The sequence below is a fragment of the Tamandua tetradactyla genome, chromosome 19 (assembly GCF_023851605.1).
Source record: "Tamandua tetradactyla isolate mTamTet1 chromosome 19, mTamTet1.pri, whole genome shotgun sequence".
Classification (NCBI taxonomy): Eukaryota; Metazoa; Chordata; class Mammalia; order Pilosa; family Myrmecophagidae; genus Tamandua; species Tamandua tetradactyla.
Genome location: NC_135345.1, coordinates 70,606,713 through 70,619,412, shown reverse-complemented (window position 1 = coordinate 70,619,412; position 12,700 = coordinate 70,606,713). Strand labels below are relative to the sequence as shown.

The 12,700-nt window shown below is 34.5% G+C and overlaps 1 protein-coding gene across 4 annotated transcripts in view; it reads left to right on the top strand.

Annotated features, from left to right (window-relative positions):
* The first annotated feature begins 839 nt into the window (after nucleotides 1–839).
* LOC143663678 (UDP-glucuronosyltransferase 2A1) overlaps nucleotides 840–12,700 on the top strand; it is a 60,405-nt gene continuing 48,544 nt past the window's right edge. For all 4 annotated transcript variants that reach the window (XM_077137158.1, XM_077137157.1, XM_077137156.1 and 1 more), the window contains exon 1: nucleotides 840–1,557. In XM_077137158.1, the coding sequence (XP_076993273.1) occupies nucleotides 840–1,557 (718 nt within the window). The remainder of the gene's footprint in view (nucleotides 1,558–12,700) is intronic.

Sequence of the window (12,700 nt, the reverse complement as noted above, 5' to 3'; positions counted from 1 at the left end):
AGGGCTTAACAAATATTACCATTATTACAGGCAGAGTCTAGATCTAAAGTAGCTATTATTCACAGAGGCTAGCCAGCCTTTAAGCAGTAATTTACGTAGAAGAATGTTTGAATTAGCAATTCTTTTCAAGTAGTTCCTATTTACACTATTAAATTATTCATAATCTCTTCAATATATTACCTGTATATGTTTCATTCATTTACTTGTAATTTTTTCTCAGTGATCCATCAACATAAAATATTTATCTAACCATATTAGTAAAGTAATAATAAATATTATATTTGTTCTTTACGTTTTTATAAATATTATATTCACAATGATGTTATCTGTCTCTAATATTATCCTACTAATGTTCAAATATTGATAACAGCAATGTATAAAACATAAGAAATATTGAAAATCCTATACCATCAGCATCACTATATTTCTAAGTTAGCTGTGGTTCTGGCTGAAGTTTTAGGACCAAGGTCTGGGTGCAGATTTGAGATATTCAATTGCTTCAATCAATTCAATAGAACTAATTCAACAGTTAGGGCTCTAGGTACAAATAAATATAGAAGCAAAGAAAGGTCTGAAGGATTCAGTTCAATAGAAGGATCAAGAGCAAGAATACTAAAGTTGAAGCAGCAGGTTGAGAGGTAAGACATTTTACCTTCAAACCTATAATTTCCATAAAACATGGAGTCACTATGACTAATGCCATTTGGTAAAGAGAAAGCCCTTAAGGATGCCAATTGGTTTGAATCAAACTGAGAACTAATTTTGCCCTTCCTTCTTTCCCTGAAAAACAGGAATTTGTTTGTTTCACATCTTATCAAGTCTTCACTTCAAGATACGTCATGTTAAACAAGAAGATTCTGCTGCTGTTTCTTCATACAAGTATACTAGGAGCCACTTTTGGTGGCAATGTTCTGATTTGGCCAATGGAAGGTAGTCATTGGTTAAATGTTAAGATAATTATAGATGAGCTGATAAAAAAAGAGCATAATGTTACTGTCTTAGTTGCCTCTGGTGCACTCTTCATCACCCCAACCTATAACACATCTTTGACATTTGAAATATATAAGGTGCCCTTTGGCAAAGAAAGAATAGAAGCAGTGATCAAGAACTTTGTTTTGACATGGCTAGAAAATAGACCATCTCCTTCAACTATTTGGAGATTCTATCGGGAAATGGCTAAAGTCATCAAGGATTTCCACATGGTGTCCAGAGAACTCTGTGATGGTGTTCTTCAAAATCAAAAGTTGATGGAAAAGATAAAGAAAAGCAAATTTGAAGTTCTGGTATCAGATCCAGTATTTCCTTGTGGTGATATAATAGCTTTAAAGCTGGGAATTCCATTTGTCTACTCCTTGAGGTTTTCTCCAGCCTCAACAGTGGAAAAGCACTGTGGGAAGGTTCCATACCCTCCCTCTTATGTTCCTGCAGTTTTATCAGAACTTAGCGACCAGATGTCTTTCACTGACAGAATAAGAAATTTCATCTCCTACCATCTACAGGACTACATGTTTGATACTCTGTGGAAATCATGGGATTCCTACTATAGTAAAGCTTTGGGTATGTAACAATTTTTGTTTCATTATTTGCATTTGAAAGAGGCTTTGTGCCACCTCTTCTTTATTTCTCTATACCTAATCTTTTTCAATTCTACTTATCTATGTACTATCTATTACTATCACTTGTTAGTGGAAAATAAGATAAAAGACAACATGCTTTAAAGCTTCAGCTGCTGTTTTCTAATTCTGGGAAGTGAGGATTCCAACTAATTTCTTTTATATCTTATACAGATGCAGTGAAACATATCTTAATTTTAAAATATGACAGATTCTTATTTAGATATTAAATTGAAAAGAGAAATTGCCTAGAAACTTCAGTGGTATGTGGGAAAGGCGGAAGAGATTTTGTTTTCTACAAGCCCATTCTTTGTATGGACATTTATGTGTGTGTGAATTTAAAAATATGCACATAAATAGGTAATTTGTGACAACTCATCAGTAAAGAATAATTCTATTAAAAACTTTATCCATTTTCACATAAAAACTTTATCACATGTATTTAATAGGTGTGAATTTAAGGGAAATCACAACATCATTGGCCAGGATGATTATTCATTTTAAGCTTATTTGAATGATTTAAGTGTGATATAGTGTTTAGATAAAGGGTGAATACGTAATTAATGGATATTAGCATAAAAAGGCTATATTGATCATGCTGATGTGTTTATACACATATTTGTCTAAATTTCAACCAGGCTTTGTTCATTTCACATGTTTCTGGATTTTATTACTTGCTCTTCACTATTTATGGAGCTCCTACTATTTACTAGACACTCCCTTAAATACAGAAGTGACAGTAAAAACTAAGATGAACTCCCAAGCTATGAACTGAATAGTTAAGCAGAGAAATCAGACATGAAAGGGAATATTTACAATGTGAATGAGTGAGACAATGGAATGTCAATCAAGTTGAGAGGTAATATAGATCAGATAGTCATCATGTGACAGGAAGTTAGTGGTATTCCAAAAATCTTCAAAGCCAAGGTGATATACAAGGGAATTTTTAAACAGTGAATCTAAGTTTTTCTGCAAATCCCAAGTGTGGGGAAGGAAACAGTATACCCAAAGTTGTGAAGAATTAAAATAGCACAGGCATGCTGGGTATTACTGATGGTTCAGTATTTCTGAAGTTCAAAATGTCCATTGGGGAGCATAGGAAACAATGCTAGAGATGTAGGGGTTGCCAGAATGAATTAGTCCAATAAATATTTGTCAAAGCATCTTGTATGCCATACAGAACACTCTGAACTTTATCTAATAAGCAATTGGGAACCATTTAAAGGAATATGCTATGATTAAATTTGCATTTATATAGAACATCCTGGACATATGTGGTGGTAGAGAGGCCAGAAGTAAAAATAGGGCATTGGGTCACTCCCAGAAAGTCATTGTTAGAGAGTGTACTAGGAAAGTAACTTATGACCAAAGAAAAATAATTTAGTTTGAGAAGATATTTATGAGATTACATAGGAACTCAGTTAGAAGAACAGGCTGTTGATACACAATTTTTTAGTACTAGTGTGTGGCCATGGAGGAGTTATTGACATTGCAAATACGTTTCATTTTTATCATCTCTAAAATGACAGATGAAAGGACTAGATTAGGTAATGCATGAAAGGATTTTAGAATATTGGCTGGATATAGTAACCATTCAAAAAGTGTTAGATGTTTATCAGGCAGAATTAATAGAAGGTGATGGCTGATGTTGAACAGTGGTAAGAAGGATGAGGAAGAGAGAGAGATGGCTTAAAAATTTCTGGTTAAAATAAGCAGATAAATGGCATAGGCAAATATGATTGGGAATATAATAGAGAACAGTTTTGGGGTGGGAATAATGCATTCACTTTGTACATGTATGAAGTGTTTTGCAGAATATCTAGTGGGGAAGTCCAGTAAGCAGTTGAAAATGTGGGATGAGATCTCAGAGGGAGTGCCATGGATGATTTAATGTTGTCTACATAGGAATGGTATAAATAATTTTGCCTCTCTGTTGATAATGTTATGTCTAAGTTTTTCTGCTTTCTTTGTATACATAGGCTGTTTGCTATCTTCTGCTTTCTATACATAATACATTCCTGAGATTGTTAAAATCAAATTATTTAACTTCCAGCAATACATTTACGTGAGTAAATGTGATTATCTTCCCAGGTAAATTGTTCACAAAGCACAATTAGAGTCCATAATTTGGATATAGTCTTATCATAAATGTGTTGTATTCAATATCTTCATGGCTTTCATGATAGACCTTACAAGCACAGACTTAAACACAATGATAAAGAAATGGAAATGGAATGTTTCCCATTTTTGAGAAGTTGTATTTCTCAGATTGATATTAAGTTTTGAACTTTGGCTCCTCATCATTAGCATCAATAAATTGATTTTTGTGCTTTTACTCATTTTAACACAATAATAAAGCCAGGTTTCAATATTTAAAGAATCATACTTTGTTTTATATATACTTCAGAAACTGCAGTATTGGTTTCTAGGCAGAACTTCTCAGTTATACAATGGTTATCAGTTAATGAATGAAAATCTTAAGTGACTTCAAAACAATTTTAACGTGACAACGTCCAATGTTCAAATAAGTGGGTTACATGAATGTTGAAAAGAAAAAGTTTGAGGATCCTCTGTAGTGATAGCTATTGAAAAACTGGTTTCTTTAATACAAACCTCTGTTCTAAAATAATTATAAAATATGATCCATGTCAATAAAAATTGTTATGCATAGCTTTAGTATATGGATGAGACTTTGGGTTACTAGAGGTAGATAAATACAGGCATGTCTTATTTCATTGGGCTTCACTTTATTATATGTGGTAGTTAGGTTCAGGTGTCAACTTGGCCAGGTGAAGGTGCCTAGTGCTATTGCTGTGGACATGAGTCAATGGCAAGTGAAGCTCATCTGTTGCTGATTACATCTGCAGTTGGCTAGGAGGTGTGCCTGCTGCAATGAATGATGTTTGATTTAATTGGCTGGTGCTTAAATGAGAGAGTTCAGCATAGCACAGCCCAAGCAGCTCAGCATACCTCATCTCAGCACTCACAGCTCAGCCCAGGACTTTGGAGATGCAGAAGGGAATCACCCTGGGGAAAGTTGTTGGAACCCAGAGACCTGGAGAGAAGGCCAGCAGAGATTACCCTGAGACTTCCCATGTAAGAAAGAACCTCAGTTGAAAGTTAGCTGCCTTTCCTCTGAAGAACTATACATTTTTAGCTAAATAAATCCCATTTTATTAAAAACCAATCCATCTCATGTGTGGCATTCTGTCAGCTTTGGCAGACTAAAACATTGCATTTCACAGATATTGCATTTTTTCAAATTAAATTTGTGGCCACCCTGATTTGAACAAGTCTATTGGTTCGAATCAGGGTGATTGATATTGGTATCATTTTTTTCCAACAGCATGTGCTCACTTTGTGTCTCTGTGTCACATTTTGGTAATTCTCATAGTATTTCAAACTTTTAAATTATTATTACATCTGTTATGGTGATCTGCGGCCAGTGATTTTTGATGCTAATATTGGAGGATGCCATGAACCATACCCATATAATATGGCAAACTTAATTGATAAACGTTGTGTGTTTTCTGAGTGTCCTCTCTGTCAGTTTCTTTCTCCCTCTCCTCTGGTCCCCCTATTCCATAAGGGACAACAATACATCAAAATTAAGCTGATTGATAACCCTATAATGGCCTCTACAAGTATTCAAGCAGAAGGAGGAGTCACATGTCTCTCACTTTAAATCAAAAGTCAGAAATCATTTAGTTTAATGAGGAAAGCATCTCAAAAGCTGATGAGCCTAAAGCTAGGCCCACTGTACTAAACAGCCAAGTTGTGAATGCAAATGAAAAGCTCTTGAAGGAGATTAAAAGTGTTACTCCAGTGAACACACAAATGATAAGAAGGTGAAACAATCTTATTGCTGATATGGAGAAAGCTTTAGTTGTCTGGAAAGAAGAGCAAACTGGCCGTAACATTCCGTTAAACTGAAGCCTAATCCAGAGCAAAGCCCTGAATTTCAATTCAATGAAGGTTGAGAGAGGTGAAGCTGCAGAAGAAAAGTTAGAAGCTAGCAGAGGTTGGTTCATGAGGTTTAAGGAAAGAAGTCATTTCCGTAACATTAAAATGCAAGATATGCAGCAAGTACTGATGGAGAAGATACAGCAAGTCGTGCAGAAGGTCTAAATAGGATAAGTGATGAAGGTCGCTACACTAAGCAACAGATGTCAATATAGATGAAATAGTCTTTTATTGGAAGAAGATGTCATCTATGACTTTCATAGCTAGAGAGAAGAAGTCAAAGCAAGGCTTCAAAACTTCAAAGATAGGCTGACTCTCTTGTAGGGGCTAATGCAGCTGGTGATTGTAAGTTGTAGCCAATGTTCATTTACCACTTTGATAATTCTAAAATTAGGGTCCCTTAAGAATTATGCTAAACTATTGTTTGTGGTCTAAATGGAACAGGAAAGCCTGGATGGCAGCATGTCTGTTTAAGCATGGTTTACTGAATATTTTAAGATCACTGTTGAGACCCACTGCTCAGAGACAAAGGTACCTTCCAAATTATTACTATTCATTGAAAATGTATCTGGTCAGTCCAATGAGATGAAGTTGTTTTCATGCCTGCTAACACCACATTTATTCTGCAGCCTATGGATCAAGGAGTCATCTTGACTTTCAAGGAGACAATTTGACTTTTAAGTTTTATGATTTAAGAAACACATTTCATAAGGCATAACTGCCATAGAAACACATTTCATAAGGCCATAACTGCCCAGTCCCATAGAGATTCCTCTGATGGGACTGGGCAAAGAAAATTGAAAACATTCTGGAAAGGATTTTAGATGCTAATAAGAACATCTGCGATTCATAGGAGGAGGTCAAAATATCAACATTAACAGGAGTTGAAAGAAATTGATTCCAACTCTTATGGATGACTGAGAACTCAAGGCTTCAGTGGAGGAAGCAACTGCAGATGTGGTAGAAATAGCAAGAGAACTATTTTAGAAGTGGAGCTTGAGAATGTGACTGAATTACTGTAATTTCGTGATAAAACTTTAAAAGATGAGGAACATGAGCAAAGAAAGTGGTTTCTTGAGATGGAATCATTCCTGGTGAAGATGTTGTGAACATTGTTGAAATGACAGCAAATGATTTTGAATATTTCATCAATTTAGTGGATAAACAGCAGCAGGGTTTGAGGGTTTGGACTCCAGCTTTGAAAGAAGTTCTACTGTGGGTAAAATGCTATCAAACAGCATCACCTGCTACTGAGAAACCATTTCTGAAAGAAAGAGTCAATTGTTGTCAATTAAGTGGTAAACTTCATTATTATCCTATTATAAGATATTGCCATGGCCACTGTAAACTTCAGCAGACCCTGGTCAGTCAGCAGTCAACATCAAGGCAAGACCCTCCAACAGCAAAAAGATTATGACTTGCTTAAGGGTCAGATGATGGTGAGAAATTTTTAGCAATAAAGTATTTTAAATTAAGGCATGTGTATTGTTTTTTTAGACATAATACCATTGCATAATTACTAGACTACATTATAGTATAAACATAACTTATATATGCACCCGGAAACCAAAATGTTCATGTGACCCATTTTATTGCAATATTTGCTTTATTGTGATATTTGCCTTATTGTGGTGTTTTGGAACCAAACTCTATACATCTCCAAGGGTATACCTGTATTACCAAATGCAGGTGAGCCAATTGTAATTAACAGTGATATCAGTAAAAGTCATCATCTCCTCAAGGTATCTAAGCTAGTTGCTCCAAACTCAAAAATAGATGTTTATCTCCTGGGACATAGAAAGACCTAGTTGTTCTGTCATCCAGAGAGAAGATGCATAGCCGTGAAGATGATAGATGAGCTTGAAGGTATCCTTGGAAGATATAAGTGCATGGGCTTATATCTTCATCATAAGGCTGAAATTAAATATTAATAAAAATGAAGAAAGAGGAGGGACAAATGGTAAATTTATGAGACAAGGAGGCTGTCAAAATCTGCCAAAATTCTTTTCAACTCCTTGTTCATTTATTAAACTAAAAATACCATTTGAATATGTAGCATCTCATAATGTAATAGCAGAATGTACATGGAAAGGTCTTTTGCACAATGAATGTTTACATTTTAGTCCCATCACTTATGCTTTTACAAAGTAGTCTTTCTCCTCAACCTCAGAATAATAATTTTTATTATTATAATGTCCCTTTAATGATTACAATGCTCCTATGTTGGTGAGGCCACCTTTCCCCTCATCTCCCACTTACCCTCCCCCCATGTTTGTCAGCTCAGGATCACATATTCCATTGTCTTTTATTTGTAAGTTAATGCTGGTGAAAGCACACTATTCTTCCAGTATTAAGAAATGAGACTAATCTTTCTTAAGAATTTGTGCATGAGAAAATAATGAGGGTTTCTAAAGATGTTCTTAATTTCCCATTCTGACTATATCATGTTCCTTATCAAATTGCACTCTACTGACTCAGACTGACTATTTAAGTCAGAATGAGTATTTAAGACTATAACACAATTTTCTAATGGATGTCCTGGGACATAAACAATCATATTCAAAAAACCAGGTAAGAAGTAAATGTATTGACATGACGGAGTAATTCATTTTGTGTGTAAGACCTTCTAGATTTAGAATGATACGTGAGAATGATAAATTGAACTGACTCGTAAAAATAACGTCTTTATAATTTATAATTTGAATTTATCTTCTAATGGTTTTCCTTCAAGGTTCTAATAAACGTCATTTGATCGATCCATATAACCATTCCCCTCAGGTTTCAAATTGTCACACCTGAGTAAATAAATAGGACAACTGTCTATAAGATTACTTTTCTGCAGTGGAATCAGTAAGTATCTCAGCTTGCATCCTTTATGTCTGCTAATTGCTAGCTATTGGATATATTTTGTTGAAATCACTTATTTCATTACAGGTCATATATGTTTTATTCAAAGTCTTGGATATCATATTAGTAATAGCAGTTAGCATTCATTGACCTTTTCCTGTGCACTAAGCACTGTGGTAAGTGCTTCAAATATATTATCTCTAAATCCTTGAAATGAATTTGTAAAAAAAAAAAACTATCACCATTTTTCAGGTGAGGATATTAAGGCATAAAAAGATTGAGCTTATATGTAGGAACAAAATCCCATACAATTGCAAGTGTGAGAAAATAGTTTCCAAACTAAGATTCTTCTTATGCCAAAGCTTCCGTGCCATATTCCATAGTCCTAGAAAATTTTTTCTCTCCTGTTAAAATTTCCGGTGGAGATCCATAAACTATTGAGGATATTTTAGGTTTAATATCCTTGGGTACTTTTTTTCTTCTTTTCAATGTATAAAGTCTCTGAAATATATTTTTCTATTTCTTGCTTATTTTTAACTGGCTGAATGGAATTTAATTGGGCCATGTTTTCAATAGGTAACTTGCTATTCTTTAAGGCATCAGTCACCATGTGACTCTATTGTTGTGAGCGGGTTGCCTGAGAATTTCTTTCTAGCCTTAACCTCAGAGAGCTCCATAAGCATCCTCTATTGAAAATAAGATACTCAGATTTCAAAATGTTTGTCTGAAATAGAAGCAGCTAAATTTAATTTTTATTTTCATAATAGCAACAGAAAATATTCTATAATTATGTACATTAAAGGGAAGGATACTTTAGGCATTTAATACCAATAAAGATCTTTATATTCCATAAACATTACTACAGAGGCTTACCCTTTGACCACCTTAAAAACAAAAAGGAGGGTAAATAATCTCTAGGATCTCATGCTGTCTACAATAAGAATAAACTTCATAGACAAAATAACAGATCTTCAAAAAGAATACCAAAGGACAGTGTGAAGGTGGCTCAGTGGCAGAGTTCTCTCCTGCCATGATGGAGATCCAGGTTCAATTCCCAGTGCCTGCCCATGCAAAACAAAAAGAAGAAACCCAGAATATTTATTTCCTTGCATGAACAAGTTACTCATTATGCATGGTAATTAAATTAACGTGCCGTGCTAGAAATGAATTACATTTGAGAGTATCACCACTGTATTTGATTTCCAGAAATCGTTTTAAAAGAGAAAAAAAACATATTAGAGTCCTGTCCTTTGAAAAATAATAAATTTTGATTTGGATCTTTCTTTATTTCCTTTCTTACTAGTCTTGATCCTAGCTATCGGTGATGTCGAATTCCCATAGACAGATATCAATCTCAATCGCTCCTACTCATGAAAGTGTATCAGAATGAAAGGGAATGGAAGTTATAATTCTTAGGGCATAATTTTGAAGTGTATATGTGTATATGTCTTAAAGTTAATCATTTGTGAAGTTTGGTACTTGGTATATTGTGAGTATCAGATCCCTTGGCATTCGTCTGAAGAGTGAGCATGACTAACTGGTTTGATCGAGTGTCCAGTGTGCCAAGCTGGAGGAGGTGAAAAGTAGGGGATGATGGTGGTGAGATCTTAATTTAAATGTTTTAAAATAAGATTTTCTCCCTATGGTATCATATTTCACTATGATCACAGATTTGTTGAGCAGAGATCCTATTCTGAATAATTTATATATACTATTTCATTCAATCTTCACAACTACTCTAGGAAATAAATCCTGTCATTCTCCCCATTTCACGTAGGAGAAGGTGCAGTAGCTTGCCTGAAATTACAATTGAGAAAGTGGCAGATCATTGGATGCCAGACTCTATAGAAAAAGAAAGCTCTAGAAGAGACTCAGATTTATACAGCAAAACAAAGGGAAAAAATACAGTGCATCCAAATTTAAGCTTCGGAAAGAATTAGTTAAATATGAATCAAGAAACTCAAGCTGAAACATCTATGTGAGACTGGAATTTTTAAGTTGACTAAGCAGCCGTTCATTCAGTATGAAGGCTAGTTTCCCCTTTTATGGCCTCTGGGGTCACCTCCAAACCTGTGAAGCAATGAAAACAGAATTGTCATAAATTCTAGGCAGCCAGTGCAATGCTGAGAGAGAACACAGAAAATGGAAAGTATAAGGCCAGGGAATGTCTTGGGGGTGATGGGGGAATGTAAAGGAAGACATCTGTAAAAAAATGTTTTAAAGATTCACAATTCAAACTAATAGCACTATACACATTTTATGAAGATTTAATTCTAATTTGATTTTGTGTAGATGAGCAACATTTCTCATGAAGTGTTATAAGTATTATACACAAAAACCTATTAAAGATTCTCTGAGAACTTAGCCTCTGTTGTATTGAGTCTTCCCTTTCAAAGAAGCAAAGATTATAATGAAAATGAGTACTTGATTCAAATTACAAGGACAATATTCTGATTGGTGAAAATTATATATGTCCAAATTAAGCTGAATGACTTTTAACTCAGGCAGCTTATGTATTAATGCTTCATTGCCATGCTTTAAAAAATATATATTTCCTTGCTCTTTTGTTATGTTTAAAATGTATATATTATGAAAAGTTTATGATTGTGAAATGAGTTTTTTTTCTAATTTTTTTATTCATAAAATGTTTCTCGACTATTGGGTTGAGAAAGGAAATATAGAAGAAAGAACACTGGACTGGGGACAAGGTATTCATTTATTCATCCCATCTGCCACTTACCAGCCATGTAATTTGGGGGAAGTCATTTAAACCTCTCTTGACCTGCTTTTTTACTCATAAACCTATATGTTTGGACATGAGGGATTCAGGATCCCTCCAGAATGACAGTCTCATTATGCTGTTATCCAGAATGCTATTAGTAAACTCATGAAGTAAATAAACATAATATTAAGTTAATGAAATGTTATGTTATAAAATTAAGCATATTTGGCAGGAATCGTTATTTTTTCCAATTGTAGGAATTTAAATCTTAGATTATACCTACATATGTCCCCAAATATATTTTATTTTTTAATAATTTTTGAATTTGCAATTATGGGGCATTTCAGACATACAAGAAAACAGAAAATAAATATAACAAATACCTATGTTGTCACCACTGAGATTAGTTTTTAACATCCAAGTATAATTTAAAAACAAATATATATATATCAATCATTAATCTGTTATATTATCTCCTATTGTTTTCCACTAAATTAAGTCATTGTTTTATTGTCCTGCAAGTACTACTTAAGAGACGTCTTCATTTTTTTTTTTCAGTTTAAATGAGAGGTGCTTATTTGTATTTGGGATTCTAAGATTTATTTTTATAAATCTTAAGTGCTATCATAGCTTTTACTAGTAAGTAATCTCTAATTATTATGGTCTGCTTAACATAGAGCTCAATAATTGGACAAATCTAAATACCTTATAGATGGATGTTTGGTTATGCCTGGTATGTATTTGTATTTTTTTAATTGGAAGATTATGGCAGCAACAGATTTCTTCAAGAAGATATTATATCAAAATCCCTTATCTAGGCCTATTTCACTGACCATCAGGATTAGACTGTTCACTGTTTTCTCTGGCTGTTTTGTTTTGACATCTAATTAATTTTAAAAGTGCTGCCACTATATCCAAACTGGTATAACTCTTGAGAGGACACAAGCACAATAATTCTAAAAGTCTCAGCTCTCTTTCTCCTCTTTTCCTCTATCCATATTCCTGGGCCTTTCTTTACTCAAGGGCCTGAAACTCAAAACTCGATGTAAATCAAGAGAGTTAACAAAAGGGGTTGATGTCTCCAAAATCTACCCTTTAATTTCCAATCTCATTTCCTGTTTTCTAATATTTTAATCTCTTTATCATCTGAAATGTTAACGTTTAGGCAGCTGAAGACCTAGGAATTGAAGTTTCAATTTCTTAAAACAAAAAACATCAGAAGACTTTGCTGCCAAAATAATATAGGTTTTATGGGGCAAAGGAGTACGCATGTGGAGCAACACCATGTAGGGGTTCTGCTCAAAAGCTGGGCTGTGGAAGTGGTTTACACGGCTCTCTGAGGGAAGAGGGGAATGAGGGAGTGTATGGATTAACCAGGGTGGGAGTGTCCTTGGACAGGCAATAGTCAATTAATCTGCGAACTGCAGAAACAGGATGTTTGTGCAACATCTGGGCCAACTGGTGACTATCAGCAGACTCTGTAGCTGGCCTCTACTTGTTTGATATAGTTTCCTTCTTCACAGGGGAAGAGGCTACTATCACCAATGCAGAGGAT